We start from the raw sequence: 27,030 nt of genomic DNA on the forward strand, positions 1-27,030 counted from the left end.
TTTTTTTTCAATCTTCATCCTATCCTCGAGCCTAGTACTCCCACTTTGTTACGCTTAGCTGAACTTGTTCTTACTCTTAATCGTTTTTCTTTTGGTGATCGGTATTATCGGCAGGTAAACGGTGTTGCTATGGGTACTAAGATGGGCCCTAGTTACGCCAATTTGTTTGTTGGTTATATCGAAAATCTTGTTTTCAACAGTACACTGGACCCCGGGGGGGGGGGGGGGGGGGGGGGGTACTACCACCCCAACTTGGGTAGGTGTGTGCCGCCAGGACCTCAAAACCCTGACCCTATCCCAGACCTAAAATTTTGATTATACATACCCTACCCCAGACTAAAACTAAGAATTGTACACCCTATCCCAGACTAAAAGACGGAAAAGACGGTTATTCAATATATTGCAATCAATATTTACTAACGTTTTTATTGTTTTTGTGCCGGCAGAAAGCGCAGCCTTTTTGCCAGACAAAAACGACCAAATCGTTAACCCTATCCAAGACAAAATGTCAAAAAATGATACCCTACCCAGACCCAAAAGCCGAAAATCCATACCCTATAGGGTGGCACATACCCGTATAGCAAATATAAGGCAGTACCCCCCTTCCCCGGGCACTGGACCTAAACCTGAGTCTTTTGGACTCCATTTCTGACTTCATTGTTTTCGGTCTTTCTTTAATTTAACTCGTAAGAAAAAAATTAAAACTAGCGTATGGGATTCCAAATCCCTTCCTCATACATTTTTTTACTTGAAAAACTAATATATATTAAATATATTAAAGCAAGAGAGAATATTCTCTTGATTAAAGATATTAATACTATTTTGATGGTTGTATCTTAATTTTTATCAAAAGCTTTTCTTTGGATATACCAATCGTAATTTCTAGCATTCGAGGCAATATTTTGAAATATTGAGTTGGCTGCTAATTTCAGCGCGGTATTCCAGTACCCTTGTTGGAATAATTTTCATGAGATTTTCGAGGCAGGGTCCCTCTTGTCGGTTATGTGGAAGAATAGCAAGACACCTCGGGATCTAGCTTTCCTTGACTTGGGCGAAAGAAGTGAGCGTATCGAAAGGATCGGGTATTCATCGAGTTACGCGCTTCGAGTTATGCGCTTCGAGTTATGCGTTTCGAGTAACACGCTCGACCACACCCAAATTTGACTTTGCCACGCAGTGCGCGTAACTTGATGACATTAAGAAAGTTGTGTGCGTTCGAGTTGCGTTATATTTCCGTAACTCGAAAAACGCGTAACTCGATGAATACCCGTCCTCCTTATCGAAGTGTGTTTATCGAAATATTTGGTTACCTCAACTATGTAAATGCCTGGGTTGAAGGCCATTTCTGTCTAGTCTACTAGAGCCTTGACCATTTTATTTTTCTTATATTGTCGTTTCTTACTCATTCCTTACCAAAATTGGCATGGCCACATAACTTTATGGGCTAAAGGTTTTAGGATAAAATTTTTTGAGATAAGGCGGTCACGTGACCTTGATCCTTATTTCCATACACCCCAAAAATGTGAATTAAGATGGGGTAACGGTAATCATCTATACATTAAACTTTATGGCATATTTTCATTCTTCCCAGTAAGAGGTATATCAAACTGCCCTAACACCTGAACTACCATTGTTCATTTAGGGGTGACTTGCTTGTTCAATCTAACAAAAAACAAATATCCCCTAAATGAGCAATGGTAATTCAGGTGTTAGGGCAGTTTAATATACCTCTTACTAGGAAGAATGAAAATATACCAACCATAAAGTTTAATGTATAGATGATAACCGTCACCCCATTTTGAGTATTTTGCAGTATATGAAGCAACTAATGTAGCTGCAAATTGAAAGACTCAGAAAACAAATTCCGAGTCTTGAACGGGATTTGAACCTGTGCCCTGGCTATTCCGGTGCCATGCTCTAACCACTGAGTTACCAAGTCTCATATGAGACAACAAGGACAGGTGGGTTTATCAGTCCGTTAGAAGAGATATAGAGCATATTGATGGTTTTCACGGCAGCCATGTTGAAGGACTTTAACAAAAGAATTGTCAATGAATTCTTTTGTTATATCCTCCAACATGGCCGCAGTGTCTTTTGTTATTTAATCCTCATGGGAATGGTTGAAACCCATCAACACCTACAGAACATCCTCCTTTACAGCACATGCAGTAAAAATATTAATTAAAAACGAAGTTGATGCTGACAAATAGTACTATTTAGTGACTAATAGTTGCTAGCACTCAACCAGAACATTCGTTACACAAAGACAAATACAGAAGAGACCATTTGTGTGATGAAAGTTCTAGTCGAGTGATAGCAACTATTAGTCACTAAATAGCTACTATTTGTCAGTAGAGTGCATGCACTAAACCCGTGAATAACATTTAGTACTAATTTAATGGTATTAATTCATACAGAAACCCTTTGCATCCTATTGTTGGATTATCACTAATCACTATTTAGTACTAAAAATTAGTATTTGTTTCACTGGTTTAGTGCGAGCACTATCAATTTTGTTTTTATTTAATGGTTTTACTGCACACACCCTTTGGTGTGCATTCTAATGAATTATGTTCAGAAGCTGAGAAAGTTCAAGCTCAATTTTGAAACACCCTTTTAAAAAATTGAATGAAATGGTGAATCAAATGAGCTTTGGACTTCTATGTGAACTGCAGACACACAACACCCCCCATTTTGAGTTCCCCTTTTCTCAGTATTAACCCTGATGATGTTTTCTTTCCTTTTACAAAGGTCCATTTCATAGTAATTGTACATACTACAAAACAATACAAGTTGATTAAATTTCCACAGGTTTTCAATGAATACCCCAATATTTCTAACCCAAAACTGAGAGTAAGGCTGAGCAAAAGGGAGCTTGAAACTGAAGTATAAGCAGAGTAAGGTCAACCAGGTTTAGACAGTCATAATCTGATCGTCATGTGACATTTATTGACAATTGAAACAGCAACAAATGACTATGTAACTAGAGTAATAAGCGATTGTAATCAGTTCAGATCGGCAGTAAAAAGAACAAGTTCATTCCAAACACATGCGTTACTTAACACAATTCTACATTGACAGGTTTTGCTAAAATGGAATCAAGGAATTAAAAATGTTGCATTCTCTCTATTTAGTCCCCCCTCCCCTTCACCCACCATTCTTGAAAGACATCATAGGCAGCAGTATAACAGTGGCTTCAAAAGAAAAGATGAGATTCCCTCATAAACATGGCAGATGTTTAGTTAAATATACATCTGTTTCATGTTAAGTTGTATATGCATGATTCCTTTTAGTCTTGGAATAACCTGTCTCCTTTTTGTTTTGGGCTATAGCAACCCTTTTTGAAATTAGTGTACATAATATAGGTGACAAAAAGTAGATTACCCATATGATAAAATGTTCATCACAAGTGTATATCTTATACTTAAATTTAGAAAAATACTCAGAATAATACTTTAGCCTTTTCCTACCTGATTAAAATAACCTCCCCCCTTTTCTATTAAAGCATGCCTTGTAATGAAGTGGAAATAAATAAGCCCCAAAGGGACTTAACAGAGAGAATACTGTTTTACATAGAGAAATTCTTTTCTCCCTTATTTCCTTCAGGTGAAGGAAGGAGCTCTAGCTAGCAAGGAAATGACTGTGTCTTAACATGTTGATAAAGAGTGCCAGGTGTAATTTCCTTACTCAACAGTCTTCAGTTTCTTTTTCTTCTTCTTCTTTTCCCCATCCTCGATTTTAATTTCAATTTCCGGCTCTTGCTTCTTCTTTTTCTTTTTCTTGGGCTCCTCACTCTCATTTTCAACGACCTCTTCTGATTGTCTTTTCTTCTTTTTCTTCTCAGAACTTTTCTGAGTAAGACTTTCACCATGGCCATTCAAATGATTTTCATTTTCATCCTCTTGGGGCCTGCTTTTCTTTTTCTCCTTCTTCAACTTTTTTTTCTTTTTCCCACTGCTCTCATCGTCATCTTTGTTAAACTCTTCAATGGCTTCTTTCATGACGTCTATGTTCTTCCTCGGAGCTTCACCAGTCTCATAGAAATTTAAGCGATCCTCAACTTGGTCGTGCAGTTTTGTTCCAAACACGGAGGTTGGTTTTTCTGTAAAATCAAAGCAAACTACTATATGAGATTAAAGACAAAACCCAAAATAAATAAAAAATTAATTAAAAGGAAATAATTGCATGGACTTGAAATCCCTTCCAGTCCTTATTGTCGGCTTTAAAATATTACATAAAATATCTAGGTATCCGTCTTGGTAAGCACTTAGATTGAAATACCCATGGAAACATGGTTTACTTCAAAAATATCTTGAACTATAGGTAAACTTTCTAAAATGAGGCATTTTCTGAATATTGAAACCGCTAAAATATATCTTTATTTCTAGTTAATCTAGCCACATCTTACCTATCATCTTTTATTATAGGGTAGCTCTTATACAATCTCTTGTTATTCATCAAAACAAAGCTTTACAATGACTTTTTCCAAATTTAATTCCCCTCCCACACCTTTACTCTAAAATCTTCAAAAACTCACGACTAATTCAAGAGAATATGATATATTAGGCCACAAGCCATGGCTTTAAACTTTTATTGTGTGAAATAGTTATTCTTATTCTTATCCAACTGGAGCGATCATACAAGTCACATGCATGGACTTTTAAACCTAAAAAAGTCCCTATTCATTAGTATTCTTATATAAAGAATCATTGATAATGAGAACTAAAACTTTATATTAAGTAGCCAGCGAATAAGTTAGAATCAAGTCTAGATTATGCAACCCAGTTAAAAACCTTTGAGGGATAAATGTTACCTGAGAAACAGTCGATTCTTGAAGCTATTGAACATTTGTTTGCCAAGTATCTAGAGATACGACCCTTGTTTTTCTTGTTTGCACGTCCAATGAATGACGAATGGAAGATGAGTCCATATTTTGGTGTATTGCCCTTTTTCTTTAAAGCTCTAAAAAAAATTAAATTTCATAAATTTTATTTGTAAATATAGTTTTGTAAATGTTTCATCTCTCTCTCTATTTAATTGTTACTAAATAAGTACATTACTTTAGAGATCCAAATCCCGGTAATCCCCAATCTGGGTGCCACTAATACTTTTTATGCATCATACGATTAAGGACCACAGGAAAGAAAGATTGTTTCTCTGTAACACTGAGTTGACTCACAATCTAGAGCCAGGTTCCCTGTGGCATAGTTGCATTTATTTCTATGCAAACTTACCTGAAAAGGGCTTTCTCAGCTCCCAGAATCTGAACTGTTGATGCTGGATATTTGGCTAAGTTGGTAAGGCTACCAGCATGTGAAATAAGTCTTGCACCAACCTAAGGACATAATAATGATCAAAAACTAATGAATAATAAATGAGCATTTAGACCTATCAGGTACTTTAAATCCATCACATGCATGGATCTTTATACCTGATAATAGTTCAACATGAACATCTTTATATAAAGATTTTGAAATCTTTACAGAGGGCCAAAAGAGTACAAGAGTTTGGCACCAATAAGAACCCTAAATGATCATTGATTATTCATGAATTGAATGAAGTCTCTCAATAAACTTGCAGATTGTGTCTTATCAGGTTTAAAACACTCCTGCTCATTTATTAAACTACACTTATGTTATCTTCATTGATTTTTTAATATTAGCTTTTTCTGTCAAGGCAGGGACACCACGAGAGATTTCACCACTAACAATAGGTCCTGTAGTGTACAGTAAGCACTGGCAATCAAAATAATGGTCATGTGAAACTGGTTGTATATTTGTTGGTATGTAATGTTCAATAAACGAGCAGGAGTGTTTTATCGGGTATAAAACACAAGGCGTAGCCGAGTGGTTTTAGACCCGATAAAACACAATCTGCGAGTTTATTAAACAGCTTAAAAAACTCATGATGGATGTTCTCATATTGTACAAAATGAACCAAGTTTGATAGAGAAAATCCAAGTTAAAATTTATGCAAATGAAGATGAATCTATATCAGATATAAAACCTCCTTCATGGTCATGCTTTCTATTGTGTTTTCCTGATGAATTATTAATGAGTTTCTAATTTTATTTAAAAACACTGAATTGATGCAGTGAATAGGCAATGTCTGCAAAATTCAAACATCTGACAAACAAATCAAAAAATTGATTTTGTTTATATTTGATCTAAAGATGTGGAATACCACCTAAATAAATGTACTGCTTTTATTTTGAGAGAATTGATTTTGGCTGTTGGCACCCTCGATTCAGCCTACATCCGAGGTGAAAATGGTAGGTCTGAGAAAGGCGCTCGCGTATAAAAATGAAGCAAACTAGAGTAGATCATATTTTAGAATATGGTAAAGGAAAGATTAAAGATTTGTTTAAGCTAAAATATAAATGGTGAAACACAATTTAATTACACCCTTTCATAATGGCTGACAAGTGCACGAAAACGAGGTCACCCAGTCATTATTTCACAATAAAAGATATAAAATTACATGAAATGAAAGAAAAGTAGAAAAAAATGACCTTTGTTTTGATCTGAATTAGCGCTAACAGCCTTTATTTTGAATGAGCAGCTTGGCTCAACCATGCAAGATGACTGGGTGACCTTGTTTCCGTGTGTTCATCAGCCATTATGAGAAGGGTGTATAAGTGAGCAGGAAGTACTATTTACAAACTACATTTTTCTGATTCTCAGATACTTAAATTTTTACAGATTAGTTTGCGAAGTGCATTTTCATGTGCACCTGGGTGTCAGGATTTATCTGAAATTCTAGCCATAATACCTTTAAATGGTAAGCTAAATCATATGTAAAATTCACTTTGTGTTAATTACTCAGCACTATAAACAAGACTCTTGAATTCAGAGAAATTTGGGTTTGGGCTTGGCATCCCACGAAACCTATTTGAGGGAAACATAACTATATACTTAATATATTTTTTGGTGTTCAGTTCTGACATTTGTTTTAATGTCAATACTTGTTGATTGAATATAGAATGCAATACATTATATTTCTTTGCCGTTTTTTAACATTAGTTTAAAATATTGTTACTTTAAAGATTACAATCATTTGAAATAAGCATGTAAACACACTCATCGGCACAATTATCAATATGATACTTAAGCCGATATAACTTCAGAGTTCTAAAAAGAACAACATTGTCCAGATTTAGGATAGTTAGACTAAAAACTCAGGGAGTTTCTTTTATTCTTTTCTCTTTTTATATATGTAAGATCATTTATTTTTTTCAAAGCCAATCATGACAGCAGGATTTTTCAAGAAAATAGAGATTTCACCTATTCATTATAGATACCAAAGCAAGTATTTTTAGGATCAAGCCTGGAGCTAAGGTCCATAAGCAAAATTAAGAGCTGTAAATCTTGGGCTTTCTCCAAAAGAGATTGAAATGTAAAGAAAATTGTTTCAAGCAAAATTAGAAAATTTCCAAATACCTCAGCAAGGAACCGTAAAGAAAAGTCATCTGGCCTCTGCTGAACAGCCAGTTGGACCAAAGATAAATTAATCATTTTCAAGTTATATGGTGAACAAAAATTATAGAAGTAATATTTTCAAAAACGAGTGTGAGTATTTCCTTAGGGTTTCCAAACATGAGAAAATATATGAAAACACGAGGCCATAGACAAGTGGATGAGAAAAGTGGATGGAAAGTGGAAAGTGGATTAAAAAAAACACACACGACAAATATGTAGATTAAGAAATATTTCAAACACTAGTGATGAAAATGGTTTTTCATTAGGTTTCAAAAAAAAACCATCTATGTGATCTGAATAGTGCCCCTCCATTGGTTGCTGAGCATATGAATTATTAATGAGTTTGAGAAGCCAAATTTCAGTACTGAGAATAAAGATAACCCAAGATGAATTTTACATATAATTTAGCTTAGCATAAATAAATAGATAAATCCGAACACCCAGTGCACATGAAAATATGCTTTGCAAACTAAGGGTAAACTTTAAATATCTGAGAACCAAAAAAATGAAGTTTGTAAATAGTCACCTGACCATTTCACCTTTTATATTTGAGCTTAAAGGAAACTTTAATCCTTCCCACTAAACCGCTTTCCAAAATCAGATCTTCTCAAGTTTGCTTCATTTCGATATGCAGGTGGCCTTCTCAGACCTACCATTTGCACCTTCGATTTGAACTGATAAGAGGGCATCAACAGCCAAAATAGAATTTCTTTATTTTCTTAAAATAACAGTGAAATGATCCAAAATGATCACCAGTACGCTTTGGACCAAACATAAACAAAATCTATTTCTTCAACTAGGCCACCAATTTTCTATTATGTTTGATTTTTACAGACATTGTCTCTTAAACCTTGGCTACGCCTTGTGAATCCACAACATTTTGACGGCCAGATGGTAAATAAGAAGACATACCACTGAAAACTGTAGGAAATTGGTTAACTACCTCATTTTCTGTGAGATGGATGGACTATCTATAGCTCAACTTACCAATTCACCAATTAGAGATGAAAGATTTGGTGCAACACTGGACATTTTAGATATTAGATACTGATGCAGACTTTTCCTGTAATCCGATAAGCCTATAACTTTCCCAGCAAATGCCTCTATATTCATCAAATCTAATGGAGAAATGTCCATTCCTGTAAAAGAGAGGGAAAAAAACATCAAATCCTTCCAATCCCTAAAACAAATTCCATGGTCATACTTTGATCATTTTTAATTTGATCATTTTTTTTAAACATTTCTTGTCAATATAAATATGTTGGCCTGTAGAGTAAATAAAGGAATACTTAGAAAGCATATCTTTTTTATTGTGTTCAACTTTGATACTTATATTATATCCATGACCCATAATTAATAATTATGATGCCACCTAAAATACAGTGTGCAAAATGTGCATGCATAAACTCACAAAATGTGAGTTAAATTTTTCCCTATTGCAGGTAGAAATCAAATGAACTGAAATTTCTTGTGGATATGGGAAGCATAGTAGAGAGTTAAATTGTGAGGGGTCTGAATATGCAAACATGTCACTTAATCACTCACATTTTAGCTAATCATTGATGAAATGTTTATCAATCGTCTTACAGTACATAATCTGCTTATGAAGGTTACACAGAACTTTTGGTCTCCATACAAACAGGTACATGTAAAAACTTCTTATTCAATAAAGGATTAAATCAGCTATTTATGTCAGGAAGTGGAGTCTGTGTTCGATGTGGAATGGTTTCTAGCACGGAGCATGGTCACACTTATACATAGCTGTACCTTTCAAATTGTTTACTTTGTCATTTTATTTTACCTCAACCTGCATCTTTCCTTGATTGTTTTGATATAAATAACCAAAAGTAAAGCCATATGAGATTGTGGGCATGCTCAGTGCTAGACCTCATCCCAAATCAAACAGTGAAATTCCAGCTTCTGATATAAATAATGTATCTTTTTAAGCCTCTATGGAATAAGAACTTTGTAATTGTACACAACCATGAAAGTTACCCAGGATATTGTTTGGAGCCCTGAGAGAACTCGGTAGGAGTTTTCATATAGAAAAGCTTAGTAATTTTCGCCTTACAGATGAGATGAATGGCATTTTTCTCAAGAAAAAACAATCCAAAAGGAAAAAGCAAAAAGCATAATGAGCATTCTTCTTTTCCTTACTTGGAAAATGAACCCTGAAAATGACTTGAATTACATAAGACTTACCCATAGAAGACTTTGAAGCCTCATAAATTGCTTTGGCCTTGCCTTCATCCATCACTATTTCCTCCAGAGCTTCTAGTTTGTCTTCTGTGAAGTCTTTTCTTGACTTGATAAACTTTGCTACTTTAGCATACATATAATTATCACCAACAATCTTAACCAACTCTGGAAAATGATAAGAGTACCACTCCCTGCAATATTAAAAAGATCATGAAATCAAAACTAATGTAATGTATATGCAGCTTTATTAAGGCCTGTCAAACTAGCACGATATATGATAGTATTAAGTCCCTTGCCTCATTGGCCTTCAAATATTTTGCAAAATGAAAATAAACCAATGTGATATTTTTTAACTGTAACATTTTTCACTTCTTAAAATACTTTGTATATATGCCATATATTTCAAATCACAGCTTTAACAATCCAGCAAAAGAGGGAGTCAAAAACAGTGTTTTTCTGTTTCTATCTATTCACTTTCTTTGAAGGACATACAAGCAGAGCTTCCTCCAGTAGTGTATAAAGATGGCACTCAAAGTCATGCTTTGACATGCATAACATAATTTGTAATCTTTACTCATAAGGACTTTTTGTGATTCAAAACCAGCTTGGCTATTTTTATGGGTACTTCTCCACTTCAACAGGGAATAGAAAAGTGTGCTTTAAGGAAGTTTGCAATTAATCTTTCGACCAAAGAAGTCAAAAGTCAATAAGATAAGAAGCATCAAGTCGAGTAAACTACTCAGTATTTAAACTCAGCAGACAAATTAGATAAACTCTTGATTACAATTCGATTGTATGTACTTAATTCACTAACTTCAACATTTCACTTATAGAAAAAGTCTAGTTTAGAGGACTGAAAAGTGCAACTAATATCCATGAGTTTGCCAAAGGGCAATTTGATTTCATAAAATCAAGGTGATCTAACTAGGTTTGCAAAGCATGTTTTCCTTATTACTAAAAGAATCAATCCCATTAACCACTGTATGCTCAATTCACTTGAGTTTAGTGCCGCCAATAACAGATATGTGGCTTAACTGAAGTTTTGAAGCATCCTGGATATTGCTAAACACTTTTTTAAGCCTTAAAATCTTGGCTAATGACATTTTTTCTTTCATTTTACTTTCTGTCATTTTGTCCCCCCACCCCCCCCCCCCCCCCCCCCCCGCACATCAAGGATGGGAGGCATGGGATTGAATACCATAATATAAAGAGGAACACTAACCTGATTCTCATTGAAAAGGTGTTTATGTCTTTATCCAGTTGATCCAACAAGGCAATTGACTGAATGATCATGTTATCCACTCTATGAATATTGAACTTTACTTTGGCTCGGGAATAACTGTGCCCTAAACCAAGCTGTGCTTTTGCTGCCATTTGCCCTGTAAGGCCCTTGATCATCTTCTCAAAATGCAGACGAATTCCTCTCAACACCTCAGTAACTACATTATTTGATTCACAGAAGATTTCTACTGACTCTTGGATAGCAGCACTCAGTTTGCTGTCACTAACGCCAAGGCAAACTTTGGACTTCTTTTTGCCAGTGGGTACATTGGCTTCTAGGAATGCTTTTAGATCTTTATGAACAACTCCTACCAGCACAAAAATACAGCAATCAAGAAACTAGTAACTGAAAATGTATATAACCTGACTATTGTACTTCGTAAAAATCATTTTCACAAAAATGAATATACAACAATAGTATAGGTAATAGAACGTTTTCCAACAACCGGGGTTAAAAATTCTAATGAGTTTGCTAATATGCTAATGATCTACGTAAAGTACTGCCAGCTAAATTAAACTGAAATAATCTGCGTGAAGAAGTTTTAACCTTAAAATGCTAGTCTTATTGCACTTTCTGTGAACTTGTCATAATTATACAAATGTAAACGAACTCAACGTTAAAACGCTTGCCATTCTAAAACGTGCTTACAAAACTATTAACGCTATGTTTGGTTTTAAGAGAAGTAAACTCGCTGTTGCTGGTGCTGGCCTATCTCCAGCTTTTCAGAAGTTTCAAATATGTAACTTCTGAGAAGCCAGAGATAGGCCAGCACCAACGAGTTTACTTCTCTAAAAACTCACTAAAAAGTGTTACAAGATTTTTATAGAAGTTTTATTCAACAGCAACGTTTGTAAATTACAAATCTTTTAGTAGAAGTGACAATATACCAGCTCGCTATGACAGTCGAGACTGAAGATTTGATTCCATTTTTGAATAGCTTAGTTATTCTTATCTAGATATTTGTCCACCTTGCTTGAAACGGCATCTACTTTACTCATCGTTTCCAAAGCCTTTTCGCACATTTTCTTATGTGCAGCTTGGGTTTCTGCTGCATTGTCAACCTTCCTCTTTTTAGATACCTTGTTCGTACCGGCAATGCAGTCATCTTTTTCATCAAACTCGCTCTCGCATGATGATGACGCAACATACTCTTCCTCTAATTTGTCCTTCACTGCTTGTCTTCTCTGGGAAGGTGTTTTCTTCTCTGCATACTTCATGGAGTCTATTGGTTCAGTCGGGGAAGCCAACATTTTCTTTAAAATGTTCTTCATTCTGGTTATCAGTCGACTTGCCAGTGGGCTCTCCAGATAGAGTGCCACAACATGATGAGGGAGTTGTGCCTCTAGGATTCTTTCTTTGCAGTACTATAGGTTTTCAGGTCACTCTTTGCTATTACATTCGTTGTAGCATTTAGAAATAAATTCAATTTCCTTTTCACCAACATTAGCACGCTTTGGTAGTGATCCTATCACAATTAAAATTATAAACCATAATTTGAAAACGATAATAAAATTAATTTGTCGCAAAAGTCCAGAAATGGACTTTTTAAAAATGGTTTACTTACCTAACCTATGCAAATTTCCCGGTATTGGAGAATCTTTTTGTGACATCTTGACAAAACGTTTATCAGAAATAATCAAGTAAACTAGCTAAACTCAATTGTCACTCGATGGGCACTGAATGCTCAGAAAATTCTGAAGTGCAAAACTCTAAACAGCCTGGACTAATTACAATAACGGTGTTAGTTGCACGCTTCGATTTTGATTATTCAAAAAATAGAAGTTTGACTGGTAGTTACTGTGAACTTGAGATGCAGATTCAGGATATACGTGTCCTGCTTTTGCAAATACTAGCAATTTTGATACTTCTGTCTGCTTTTCAGAAGTTCACAGAAAGTGCAATAAGTCTAGCATTTTAAGGTTAAAACTTCTTCACGCAGATCATTTCGGTATAATTTAGCTGGCAGTACGGTACGTAGATCATTAGCATATTAGCAAACTCATTAGAATATTTAACCCCGGTTGTTGGAAAACGTTCTAATACCAGTGTGAGAAGAATATTGATGTTTAATAAATGAGCAGGAGTGTTTTATCAGCTTGAAGACCTGATAAAACATGATCTGTGAGTTTATTGAACAGCTTCAAAAACTCTGGAATAATTCACAAACCTTTGATAAGTTGGTGCATCAATGTCATGTGCACTGAAGCTTGTATGTCAGTGACATGCGCACTCATATTATTGCATATAAATCTCCATGCATGCAAGGTGTATGGTCGTTTTAAATTAGGTCAATTGCTTATGAATTATTTTTGAATAAAAATACCATTAATTCTTCAAGAACTGATGCATTATTTTCTTTTTATAATACATCTACATAAAATATGTGTTTCTGAAGTAAAAAAAAGGATATCGCCTAACAGATTCCTTGGGAATCAAGCTGGAGTTAATGAGCTATTAAACTGCATGTAATTTTGCCAACATTTTAGAGTGGACTACACTTTGCACATTTACAAGGACCACGATGTTCACGGAGAAATCTTTCGATTTCCTAGAATAAAGCCCGAGTTCACGCAGATATGCGTCTAGTTTTATATTCCTCAAACGTTATATGCAGACGTTTTCCTCCCTCCACGAAAATATTGAATGAGTCAAAAATACACTTTAAACTTGTTTTCATTTCTTAGAAACAGAGAAGCATGGATACCAAGGGTTTGTAAAAGGTTTTGTTTTGATTCTCTACAAAGTCTTCAAAGCCTTTCTGGAATTAAGCTTTTTACACGTGGTCTCGCCAGCCGATGAACACAAAGAAGCAAACTCTGGAAGAAAGTACACGGTTTTCCTACATTAAGAAACACCCATAAGCCTTACCTTCTGAAACACAGTTGATGTTATCTAAAGCATTTGTCCCTGATTTGAAAGGTGAGAAGGCTACAAGTTTCACAAGTTTTCCGAAGCGAGCCAAATCCATAACAGATTCTTGCACCTCCGGTAGAAGAACACCGACTTCTTCTTGGGCTGTAACTTTAAACACTGCATAGCCAGATGCATGTTCGTAGAGCACAAACAAAACCTAAACAATAAATTATATGTTTAAATACAGGATTTTGAAATTTCTCAAAGACTAGGTTGAAAAATGCAAACTTTATGAGTAAAAGTAAGTCTGTTACCCACCATCTTGAAACGATGCCTCGTGTTCTCAGGTCACGTGCTTCAAAAAAAAACACAGCAAGCCCAATAAAAAACAGACAAGGAGCGTGTTGGAAGTGTTCTACTTTTCTGCTTCGCAAAAAAATATTTTTTGTGAAGAATGTAAATGTGTTAACTATATGTAGATAATATACGAAGTTTAAGTAGTTATAGGAAATTTTATAATAAATTTGACCGACACCGATATGAACTAAGGAATATTCTCTTGATTTTTTTCTCATAACTTTCAGTTTCTGCACCTGAGCGAGGAGAACCAAACCAAAATAACAATTTCTTAAACAAGCTTAAAATAAATACTGTTATGATTTAGGATAATCAAAACACATTGCATGGGAAAACCCAGTTAAATTGACGCACTAGAACTTTGTGAAGCCAGCGAGAATAAAACTGTCCCAAATTCGCTCTGAATTAGTTTGGATCTACCTTAATAACAATCCCAGATACTACATATAGGAAAACAAAGTCGCGCGCAAAAAAAATTGATGTACTCAGTGTATTTTTGATCATTTTTTACGTACTGGTCTCTGTCATTGAGGACAATATTTGGGCTCCCTGTGATTGAACTACACACCAACATGTTACTATGGTAATCATCCACACAACACGTACAAAGAACGCCTTGTTAAATTCAACTTTCAAACGTCGGTATCGCTCGCTTTTTAGGCAACAGTTTCTGACAGTGGTTCTTTTCGTTCATAGAAGATTAAAGTATGAGAGTTGGCTACATCGAAATAAGGGATTAACTTAGTCTTTTTAAACTTTGGTATAGAATATTGTGAATTTTTATTCCTGTATTGTTTGTAACGCTTGGTGGATCAAAAACAAGTGGCGAAAGTAATGGCGGCCAAGGAGTGTTTGCAAGTGACAATAATCGACACGCTTATCGAGGAAAATACACTTGGTGGACTTGTTTTCCTTGCCTTCTTATTAGCGCTATTAATTGGATTTGTTTTTGGAATGCTCATAATGAGATATGTCTTTCGGGAAATTGAGGTGAGTAAATTTGAAACACTATATGTCATCACACATAAGACTGGCATACATACATATACATACGTAATCTTAAAGATGTGTTTATTTGACGATTTTTTTCAAAAATCAAAAACTCCCGGGTATCTTGGTTTGCAATCAATTCCAAGAGAGCACAATAACAAAAGGGATGTCCGCCATGTTGGAAGATATATTATAAAATAATTAGGATACTACGCGCGCTGTGATTGGTCGAAAACCATGTTTGATGAGTGTATCAAAACACGCTATCGTCATTTTAGTGCGCATGAGTATTGCAACTGTCAAATTTTAATCTATCGCGCGCGCTCATTGGTCAGTTTGAATAAGACTGCAGGTAGGGAGAATTTACTTGAATTTGCTTTTTTTCTATCTTTTCTCAAGCTTGTTATTTTATAAAACAAATCAAAAACAGTTTTCCGTGTTTGATAGTCTGATCAAAACACTTGGGATGTTGGGAGAACACTCGAGAAGCTGGAAACCACTCCGCTACACGTCGTGGTTTCCTACACTCCTCTCGTGTTCTCTCAACGTCCCGCGTGTTTTGATCAGACTATCAAACACGGAAAACTGTTTTTGATCTGTTAAACAAAAGAATTAATCGAAAAATCTTTTGTCAAATTCTTCCAACATAGCAGCTATGACGTCTATTGCAAACGAAGAATCTCGACACTTCAAAAATAAAAATGAATAAATGAATCACTTTTAATTCAGTGTCTAGCAGTTTCACACTGTATGTACTGATGGGACACTTCGCTTACACACACTACCACTTACACACACTACCACTACATTCAATATTCTATGCACACAACCGGGCACACAATTAGTGCTCTACTCACATGTTGATTTTTATGGAGGGAGGAAACATGCCATGCACCTGCACTTCACAAAAGATAATGTATGTATATGTAAGATATCAGTGTTTTTATTTTATTTATTTTTTGATAAAAAGGATCACAATGCAAGAAAGAAGAAAAAACTATTTTCAATGTCTGTAATTGAAGAGGATAATAGAGGAAATAAAAGGAGTCAGTCTTTCATGAAGGTATTCCATTATGTAAGATCAAAATAATTTTGTTTTGTTTTTCACATTATTGCATTTATTTGCAAAAGAGCATTTTTGCCTTTTGGAGCATAATAATTGCAGGACAAATTTATAAAGAGGATATTACGTGGGCGCGTGGAGATACAAATTTTTATCTTCGAGTGTTCAATTGATCTAAATTGAACACAAGAAGATAAAATTCGTATCTCCAAGCGGCCATGTAATGTTCTGTTTATTATATGGATATCGATGAAACTTAATAAAACAAAAGCTCAAAAATTCTTTATCAAAATAGCAAGCTGATTCAAGAGCGATATCTTCATGTGTGAAAGATATGGTATCTTCCACTGGTGAAAGATATCAAGTTTTCGACACTAGAGAAAACCTGGTATTTCATCGATATCTATATAATAAACAGTTTTATTAGGTATTTTACAATTAATATGCACTCTATTCATTGATCAATAAAAGGCAAGTGTTTAGGTTTCGTTGCAGATTGTTGCTTACTACATCAAAATGTTATAAATATAATCCAATGTAAATAATGTTAAGCACAAAAAAATATGCCAGAAAGTCGAGCAGACAAAGTTTGGGAAAATTGCATATTACTGTGGTCAATAACATTGAATGCACATGGCTCATGTTATATTTGGTTGTGTCACGCAGCATGCAACGGAACTTTCACCAACATCTTTTGAATTAGCTATATATGACTATGTTACTCCAGCTCATGATCAACTGTGACTACATTTTCATGACTCAATTACAACTTTATGCAACACACACTTTTTATTGACTCTTTTCCTATGACTTCCCTACTTTTCATTATCTGTTCCTGCTTAACTAATCACTACATTTAGTTTTTAACCTTTAAAATGTTTGAAGAGTTGAAAGTCTGTTGACATAAAAAACAGCTAACACTTCAGTGTTGCTGCTGACATATTTTAATGTAGGGTTAATGCATGGCAGATTTAATCATGTTCAAGTTTTCAAGTTTCAAGTTTATTTTTACAAAATAATGACTATATATACACAATTTATCACCCTCCCACAAATAGCATAAAGCTAATCTAGGCTGGAGGCGATATATTACATTAAATAAATATTAGAAGATTTACAAATAAAATATGATGATAAATAAATGAAAAACTAATATATGGCATTGTTTTGATTCTTGTGTAAAAGGAAATTTAATCATCAAATTGTTCTAAAAAGAATAAAAATTTCAAAAATCACAGATTTTATGCAACAGGGTGGCACAAGGGGGAGGAGGGAGGGGGAGGGGGAGGGATTGGGGGGGGGGAGTGAGGGGGTCAAATGAATATTAACTGGAAATCATTTTAGCAATTATTTAAGAATCAAACATTTCAAGACAAGAATCACTTGTCACAGTAATCTAAACCTGGAATTCATGAATGAATCATGCTCAACATTTTGCTATTTTTACATACATTACACATTCTTTTTAGCCCAAATCACATGTACCCCCATCTCACACTGATGCTAAGTGTTAAGTACTTATGTTTGAAGGCTCTAAGATTTACCCCTATTTTATAACTTGTACAAACATGGAGATTTAAAAACCCTTCCTTTTTTCAGAAAATTGGTAGTAACAGAATATTTCCAGTAGATGACAGTGGTAGTGGAAGCATTGCAATAGAAATGGGTCATCCCGAGAGGAAAGATATTGCGTTGAGTGAAAGAAATCTTAATTCACCTGATGATGGTCAACTAGTTAGAGATTGTTCATTTGCTGATGCTCTTATCAAAGGAACAGGGTAAAAAACAAAGCTAAACAGTTTATTATAATTCTATCTTAAACCAAAAATCTTAGACTCAGATCAAAAAATTCTTGAATTTGGAAATATGTTATACTTTTCCTCTTGATGTAATGATTTTCTGTTATGATACGTTTAATGCTAAATTCAATAATTTTTGCTCTAACTCAAAGACTTTTGATTTAAAATATTTCTATAGCAAGGGTTCAATCATTTTTTCAAAAAGGAAGATTAGTTAATATTCTATATATTTTTTTTAATTTCAAAGGGAAGAAATGGAAGTTGAATTGCAAAATCAAGATTTTGGCTTTGTCCAGAAAATGGAACAAAGTATGAAGGATGAAAAAAGTGAGGTAAAAATATAAAGGGTGTTAACTTTAAATATTCAAGAAATAAAAAATATTATTAAGGGCGGGGGGTCTTACCTATTCACCACCCAGGGTTGCAATATGGAAAAGATTAAAATCTCTAAGAGTTTTTTCTTATGTTTTATGCTCATACATAAAACCAATTTGTGAAATGGATCATTTTGTAATTAGTGCTGTGATGACTTCATCACTCTTACTTCATTTATTACATCATGATCATATTTCATGAAAAATTAAAAACAAGCCTGCAATAGACCCCTTCACGGTTCCCTTCGCCATCTTGAAAGGTAGCTGGGCCTTTGCATCGAAGCGAGACAAAGGGTGAGCTTGCAATGATGGGGACCTGTGAATAATTGTTCAAGGCGTTAAAAAAAGGTCTCTATCATTGCAAGCTGAGCGTTCGTCTCGCTTCGATGCAAAGGCACGGCTGCCTTTCAAGATGGCACAGGGAACTGTTAAGGGGACATAAAAAGGCTATATAAGTCTCGTCTTAGATAGGGTCAAGGCTTTGGAGATCACAATTAAGTGCCCCCCCACCCCCTCCAGGTTGTTTAGTAACTAAATATAGTGTTTATTCCAATGGAAGAGTATTTTTGGGAGAAAGGAAAGAGATAAAATTTAACATATAGATCCGGAAAACTAGAATGAAATAATAAGTGATTTGGGATATTATTGGCGTCGACCAAGAATCGTAAATTGCCGAATTCAGTGTCCAGGATGTCTGATTTTGCTTTATGAAAATTCACTCGCCTTTGAATATGTTGAATTTGGCAGTCGATGGCAAAATGCCCTGGGGGGGGGGGGGGGGGTACTCTCCTACATTCACTATACAGGTACATGCCACCAAGCAGGGTATGGTTTTCAGCGATTCTACTCTAGAACAGGGTATGTAAAATCGCGCTCTCTCTGGGACAGGGTATATGAAATCATGCTCTCTCCTCTGGAACAGAGTATCCATTTTCGCAATACCGGAAAAGGTTATGGTTTTCAGCAATCCTGCTCTGGAACAGGGTATGAATTTCGGAGATTTTACTCTGGAACAGGGTCAGGGTTCAGTGGGCTCAGCGGCACATCCCTACCCTCAAACGGGCAAGAGTACCCCCTGGGGCAAAATGTCGTTTGATAGCGCTTGATTCTGGATCTGAACCCCCTGACCAGACTCTGAATGTTACATTGAGCTCTTGCACTAATCTAAAACAACCTCTATTCACAATTTTGCATTTTCAGACTTTTCTGCGTCTTTTGAAGATAATTTTGACTTTCCTGTTAAGTAAGTCAAGAATCGATGAAACATTTAAAAGAACAACACTAGCAAAGTATGAGCAGGTTAGAGAGTCCAAAAACCTTCTTTCATAATATTGTAATACATAATTTAAAATATTTAGAGTATACGTAATTAGCAATCTTCAAGTTTTGTTTTGACGTTCTTTTCAATTGTATTTATCTCTGCAAGCGGCAGAAATGCTCAAACAACTGTAGGTGAATATAGCAGTGTAAGACGTAAATTGTGACCAATGAGCAAGCTGGATGTATTATATTCACTTGTGTAAAAATACGAATATATTATTACATAATTATACATTTACTTAATTATGTCTCTATGTTTCTAAAATGGTTTGACCTGGGGTTTGACAAAATATTTCATTGAGAGGGATCAATATGATAATCAGTGAACTGGCCTAACTCTAGGGTTCGTTTCAAACATTGGCAAACACATGCACATAATAAGAAGAAAAAATACACAGTCGTGTAGTTTTAAAAGTCAAATATGTGTGTGGTGTGGGTGTCCAGAAACGTATGATGACTTTAGACTAACAAAATATAACCTAACATTCCGTTTGTTTTATAAGTAAATTGCAAAAAAAAAAAACGCTTTTGGCTGGTGGGAATTTCAGATCAGTCCAACTATGAAAAGTTGATTGAAATGGTCATTTAAAACATTTTTTATAGATCATTGAAGACTTAAAAAGTACTTCCAGAAAGGAAAATGAAGAAAAGGTATGGTTTAAAGTGCATATTACCCATAGTCCAGGTTCTACAGATTTTTTGCTTTCTCACTCGATCTGTGAGAGGACTTGGTTCTTATACGACAAGTTAGTGGAAATCCACACCACAAGGCCATGTCCTTTGTTTGTTTGTTCAAAATAAGTCTTATTCATTGAGTATATGATATGGGAGATTTTAATCTCTTTGTTGCCTATGGTTGCCATCTCAGTATTTCTCAGAAGCTATGTTCCAAATCCGTTTCAAAAGTAAAATTTATTTTGGTTTAAAAAAAGGTGAGAAAAAAGATCAATTCTGCAAATTTGAAAACGTCGACGTTTGACAAAATTAATGTTATTCAATCGGCTTATCTTTTACACGAACATCACGATTTCGAATGCATTGGGTGATTTGTTCAACCTAAAACGGTAGTGTATTACTTGGAACCCCCTAACTAAATACCCTATTCACACCTAGACGTGTTTAGTTAAACTATGTTATCACTAGGAAAATAATTGAGAAACTAGAAACCTCATAGTACAATATAATGAAACTTTCTAAATTATTGTCAGCAAGACAAAGGATAGTTTACATGCATAATTTCACCAAATATTAGAGCGAATTCGTATATCGGACTTTTACATGCTAATGAATTTTGCTAATATTCAAATGAGCTGTTTTCGAACGAAATATATCCTTGCAAATGCTCCCACAAAACTTAACCATTCCAAACCCCAAACATCATATAAATGTATGCTAATTACCAAATAAGTGTTTTAATTATCGATTTGTTAAATAATCTCTTTAGATATTTTCAAATGAACACAATCTCTGTGCTGAACTTCAGCTCAGTACAATAGAAACATAACAGGCGTTGTTTGTCCTTCAAACATTTACTAAGCAAATTAAAGACCAACCCGTTTTAAGGTATTAGGATACGAAAAATGACGAATTGCTCGAAAAAAAATTTTTTTTTTAATTTCGTAATTTTAAACTTTTATCTTTCATATGTTTGTGAAACTTCTTGCAATTTTTGATTGGAAAAGCCAAAATTTTGAGAAAAATCGAAATCGTGACTTTATCAAGACCGGAAATGTACCGTCGCTTAATATATGCACATCTGTCATGCTCCTTTGTCATTGTAAAAAGATCCTACATTGCGATCGTCCAGAACACCAGATAATTTGACAAGTGATGACAAAATGGAAGGCTCAAGGTGTTTTGGCCAACACCATCGTGGCTCCCTGCAGCTTCCGGCTCCAAACAAAGAAATGTGTTTTTCTCGAATCTTTTTTGCCGCTAAAACCTCAACTTCAAAAAGCTAAGAGTCCCTTGGATTTCATTCAATTTTTTTTAAATTTGGAGAGTTTATAAAGTAACTCATGATCCAAAAATGGGTGTCTCCGAATTTTGAAATTTAATTTCTTTCCAAAGTTATGACGCTTTTTACTCTAAACAACACTCCAAAAGCGATTGCTGAACTTTGATCAAAAATAGCGAGAGATAGAAAACAGATATCAAAAATCTGGGACACCCTTTTTGAGCTTATTATCTCCTAAGTATGTTAAGCCATTTTTCGCAAACATAGCTTAAAATGTACGTCTCCGTTAACGTTTTCACTGAGGCATAGTCAAATTTCGCTTCGAGGGCAATAATGTGAACAACAATTTAAAAAATCGTATTTTGAAAATTTCTTCATAAACTATATTTACTCAGCTTTCAGAAAATGTATACTTTGTTTGTATTATACTATAAAGTCAGCGCGTAATTTAAGTTTGCGCGCATAGTGGTCGTAAACGTATCCTAATACGTGCTTGTTGAGTAGACCAAAGTTTGCTGCAACGATTCAAGTTTCCTTTCACTATCATCAACACTTTTGTTTCACTTTTACCGTGCAGAGGATATGGGCAGTTCTCAGTGCAGTTATTGGAACAACCGTATGCGTCTTTCAGCCAAAAATGTTGTTAATTCAACACAGATAGGCAGCAACCAACGTGGGTGTCTCCATATCTGAGATACCGCTTTAAAAGTTTTTATCTCTTTAAACACATGCTCTATTTTGACTCTTCTTTTCGATAGAGCTCGGTTGAACTTTCTGGCACGTCTCCTCCCTCTTTGGTTTAATAGAGGCATCTGACCTGCACGAACAGGTATTAGTAGAGCTCCTCCATCAGGATAACCTCTGTCGCCCAACAGTTTAACACCTGGCGGTAAATCTAGGACTAAACCGGGCCCTATAGGCTGCATTAACCTATAAGCAGTCGCATCATGTGTGCTACCCAAGAAGCCAGCTTGAAGAAACAGTGATAGTGCCTATGGCCACTGTAAAATGGTCGCTGAGGCTCCGCCAGAGGGCAATAAATCTCATGCGGGGTTGCATCTATAGCACCGACGGCATTTGGTAACTCTGGCCAGCTGCCCATTAGATTTCTCCACTCCGCGAGGTTCGGCCAGGTGATTTGATTTTGAAAATATCTCCACATTACTGGTAACGTCCTGTAAATAATGCAGGATAACGGACGTAGGGTCTATATCAAACCACAGTGCTAAAGTGTCTATATGAGAATATTTACGTAACCACATCATCACTAGACTTTCGCAAAGTCCGCCGCCCGCTTTGTTTTTGTTTTTTTTTTACTGGGCGCACGACGGACTTTTCGACCTTGCTTCCCGCTAAATTTACCGACCCAAAAATCAGTCGGTAAATTATAGCCAATCACAATGCTCGAAATCCAAGCTGTCAATCACAATGTAAGATTAATAAGATTAGTAAGATTATCTCTACGATTCCCATCGGCATCTGTCAACACAACATCTGTCTGACAACATGAGATCAATATCTGAGGCCATATCATAGGGTAAAAGTAAATTAGGATACGAAACTATAAGAGAATACCAGAAACAAAGTATAGAAGCGTATCTTTCAGGCAGAGATATTTTTATATCTGCACCTACAGGAGCGGGAACAAGCCTGACATTTGAGATCGCTCCATTCGCCTTAGATTTTATGAGGTTCAGTGAGAATAACTTAATCGAGACTGTTGTTGTTGTTGTCCCTTTGGTCTCCTTAATGAAAGACCAAGTAACGTCTTTAAAATCAAAGGGGATCTCTGCTTCCTATGTTGGAGACGACTAAACAATTTCCGTCTATAGTCATTGTTCGGAACTTGACTGGCGCAAAGAAAACATATTTTTTGTTTGGACGCAGGAGATATCGCTATCCTTTCAACAGTTTTAGTTGGAGTTATAGCATCAACCATTATTATTGATAAAACATGTTTTGCTGCTCCGGATATAACATGAAGAAACAAATAAATGAAAACCACAATTCTTTAGCTCCGCCCCCGAAAGCCGACCCTCCCGTATCAAATTCGGAAATGGCGGGAAACGCAAATGAATATCCTGCAAGTTCGACAAGTCGACCTCTCGCGACTTCGTCGCTCGCTCGCTGCGCTCGCAACATTCTCGCTTCGCTCGAATTAAAAAAACGCCGAGAAAACAAGAGAGGTCGACTTGGGGCAAGTCTACATCATCACAAGCAGAACTTGGTTAACTACGTTTATTTTCAGTCTCCTCTGGCGTACACGGGGTTGCCCGTCTAATCTTAAGTTCTGGTTGGGGGGATATCGTTCGCAAGTTTGAGAAACGTCACAGGAGTTTCGCCAGTGTTCCGCCAGAAGAGGTGCGCTTGCCTTGATATAAGAGAAAACACATCTCTACCACGAAATATTTCCCCGTGAAAATTCTCAAAAAGACGATGTTGTAAGGGGGATAGATTTTGTTGAGGTGGTGGCCTAATAAAGGCGACAAACAGCAATATCCAGGCGACTATATTTAAAAGAACTACTCGGACTTGCTGCGCATCCATGCTGCATGAACTGCTGAGCGAAGATGCGCATTCCAACATAAAACACGGCATTTTTCATGCCATTCGCACGTGAATCATCACGCGTGCGCTAAAAATTTTCATATTGCACTTGCTGTGTACGGAGCGAGAGGATTCATATTTACACTCAGCTGACTACTTTCGAATTTCTAATAAATGAATTGTTCAGCAGACGTGCCAGGTCAGTATCTAAACATATAACTTTTGTGTTGGTACTTTCGATATCAACCCTCAACCATACTTAGTTTGCTGTTTATTACGAATTTTAGGTCCCTCCAAGAAAAGTCGGGTCGGAATTGGAGAGAAAGAAAAAAGTGTTGTTCTCGAATGTTACAACACTCTTAACAGCAAAGGATGGAAAGAGGTTGTCTTAACAGCACGACAGAAGATTGGAGAGATAGCAGCAAGCATGCCACAACACGTAGTTAACCTGTATTTAACCCAAACAGACGAGTCTCTGACCAGACGCATGCAAAACATAATAAAAAGTGCTATGCAGCAGCCCTATTCCCCCGAGTCAGGAGAGATTGGAACGGAGAAACAACTTCTAGTTTCAAATCAAACAAGATATTCAAGAAAAATGCAACCAGATGAGAGAAGGGCTGAAGCCCTCAAGGTAAAGCTGGATCAGAATTTTGCTGATTCATCTCCTAGCGAAGACGAGAGTATCGAACCTTCTGCTAAGAAGAAGAGGAAGCTAGACACAGCGAAAGAGGCTAACCTCGCACATGCAAAGATGTGCGAAAAAGCTATGAGCACGATGGAGAATGTCAATCAGCTTTTTCTGAAAGTAGACAAATACATCAGTGATCAGAACGGAACAAAACCCTAAACAGAGAGACTTTTCAAGTAAAAACTGTAGAAATTCGTCGAAGAAATGTAGAATGATTTATTTGAATGAATTGAAACTTTCATGTTTTGTTAATAAAATAATGGATATAAAATGCTCTAATTTTCCTATAACGTCAAACAGTTGTGCAGTGTTTCCAATTCGTGTCTTTTTTAATTATTGTTTTTGTATTTGAATATTAGCAGACCTCATTAGCATGCTAAAGTGTGATATACGAATTCGCTCTATTGTGCAGTGTTCGTAGATAGTTTCCCAAACCTGTTTAGTTAAACCACTTTAAAACATGTTTAAGCCTTGGTGTGAATGGGGTATGAGAGTGCGACAAGCCAAAATATTTCATCCACGTGAACTCAATATAGATAAAAATTAGTTATACACAAGATAGAACTAAATCTTTTTTAATGTATTGTTTGAAAGGAGCTCAGGGAAACCTTGGCTGACTCTACCGATCTGGACAACGCATTAGAGCAACTACATTCCAAGTACTCCAAGAAAAGGGTAATGTCACTTAATGTTTAAATAAAGATTTTTGATTTATATTGCACCCTTTATATAAATAAGATATAACTAGCTAAAGAGTAGTGTGAGCTACGTCGGTATTTCTAATGAAACAGTAATGATAAATGATAATTGAACTGAGTGGAGTGCAATTTGGACAAAAATCATACAAATGATTATAAAATTGTACGGCCGCGTAGCGGGAGTGCAATTTGTTAACCACAAGTATGATTTCGGTCCAAAAGTGCACTAAAAATTACATGGCGAGCGCGTTTTTTACAATAACTTACAAATTTCTCGCGCGCAGATTGGTTATTTTTTACTTTATTATATGACCGTGAATCTTAGAATCTTATCCCGTACAGACCTCCCGCTCGGTTAATAAGATCTAAATCAATAAGTGGACCAAGGGCACTAGGATACCGAATGTGGTTGGATTTCTATAGGTTTTTTTATTCCTTTCGATTATTTGAATTAAATTATAGGCTCATAGGCTATTCAAGCCGTTTGACCTTTGGAATGAAAACGTCTAGATTACAACAGCGAACGAAGGAACACGGACACATTATAAGTCAAACAAGTATAACGTTAATTTAATTCAAATAATCGAAAGGAAAAAAAAAACCTATAGAAATCCAACCACATTCGGTGTCCTAGTGCCCTTGAGTGGACAGACAGATAACGATGACGTCAACGAGCGCGCGCTCTTTCCGTTAAAAACATTAAAAAACTGATGTCTATTTGTTAAATTAAGAAGTTTCTCTCTCTTATTTATGCTCTCTTGGTTCCAAACATAGGACATAGAAGCTGAGACCGAGAGGTATTCTCGAAAACGACAATCATCCTGTGATTATACATTTGAGTATTCTGTTAGGAGTGCAACAATTTAGGAACATTTCCCATGAACCTGGAAACGATTTTGCATTCGAATGTATATGGCACTCCAAGTGCGTGTTGCTATAAATTGTGTGTAAGTACTGGGGTTTTTTTCCATAGGATCTACGGCTGATTGAGTTGCAAGAGCAATTTGGCAGAGATCTGCAAGATTCCTCAGGATTGACAGAGGAAGAGGTATCGTAGATGACTGATTGTTCTATAACCAAGTCACTGTAGCTTTTTATTATCATTTTCGTAAAGATCCAGCATTCAGCAGAGGCGCCTAAATGTAAAAACTGCGGATGCAAAAATTTACATTATTAAAAGACCTACATAATGTGCATTGCTTGCTGATTGGTCGAGAGCCGTGGGAAATAAGAGGACATCAAGGGCGGATCCAGGGGGACAAAGGGGGGCTGAAGCACACCCCCTCCCCTCCCCCTCCCTCCCCCCTCCCCCCCCCCCCCCCCCCCCCCCACTTCAGCAGAAAAAAAGTTTTTTATATTGTTTTCCGTTGTGTTGACGGAAGAAACTCAATTAGCCCCCCCCCCCCCCCCCCCACAAAATTT

General features: G+C 35.9%; 2 protein-coding genes across 4 annotated transcripts in view; one reads left to right on the forward strand and one right to left on the reverse strand.

The window, feature by feature from the left end:
* Positions 1-2,924: 2,924 nt before the first annotated feature.
* LOC116298072 (nucleolar protein 56) lies at positions 2,925-14,151 on the reverse strand. Its single transcript, XM_031706417.2, has 8 exons — positions 14,131-14,151; positions 13,828-14,029; positions 10,900-11,266; positions 9,681-9,868; positions 8,466-8,617; positions 5,235-5,335; positions 4,814-4,962; positions 2,925-4,102 (listed from the first exon to the last, which is right to left on the reverse strand). The coding sequence occupies exons 1-8, from the start codon at positions 14,131-14,133 to the stop codon at positions 3,684-3,686; spliced, it is 1,581 nt and encodes a 526-aa protein (XP_031562277.1). The 5' UTR covers positions 14,134-14,151; the 3' UTR covers positions 2,925-3,683.
* A 650-nt stretch (positions 14,152-14,801) lies between these two features.
* LOC116298069 (uncharacterized) overlaps positions 14,802-27,030 on the forward strand; it is a 38,864-nt gene continuing 26,635 nt past the window's right edge. Inside the window, exons 1-8 of one of the 3 annotated variants that reach the window (XM_031706414.1) lie at positions 14,802-15,159; positions 16,130-16,222; positions 17,822-18,000; positions 18,269-18,353; positions 19,596-19,694; positions 20,319-20,366; positions 25,505-25,585; positions 26,582-26,656. In XM_031706414.1, coding sequence (XP_031562274.1) covers positions 15,004-15,159; positions 16,130-16,222; positions 17,822-18,000; positions 18,269-18,353; positions 19,596-19,694; positions 20,319-20,366; positions 25,505-25,585; positions 26,582-26,656 — 816 coding nt within the window. In that variant the 5' untranslated portion in view covers positions 14,802-15,003. Of the gene's footprint in view, positions 15,160-16,129; positions 16,223-17,821; positions 18,001-18,268; positions 18,354-19,595; positions 19,695-20,318; positions 20,367-23,860; positions 24,034-24,057; positions 24,419-24,506; positions 24,854-25,504; positions 25,586-26,581; positions 26,657-27,030 lie in introns of those variants that run through there. The other 2 variants (XM_089028258.1, XM_089028257.1) reach the window with 2 other exon arrangements.

The sequence above is a fragment of the Actinia tenebrosa genome, unplaced genomic scaffold (assembly GCF_029948245.1).
Source record: "Actinia tenebrosa isolate PJP-AT-01 unplaced genomic scaffold, QUT_ActTen_1.0 PGA_scaffold12__29_contigs__length_12842862, whole genome shotgun sequence".
Classification (NCBI taxonomy): Eukaryota; Metazoa; Cnidaria; class Anthozoa; order Actiniaria; family Actiniidae; genus Actinia; species Actinia tenebrosa.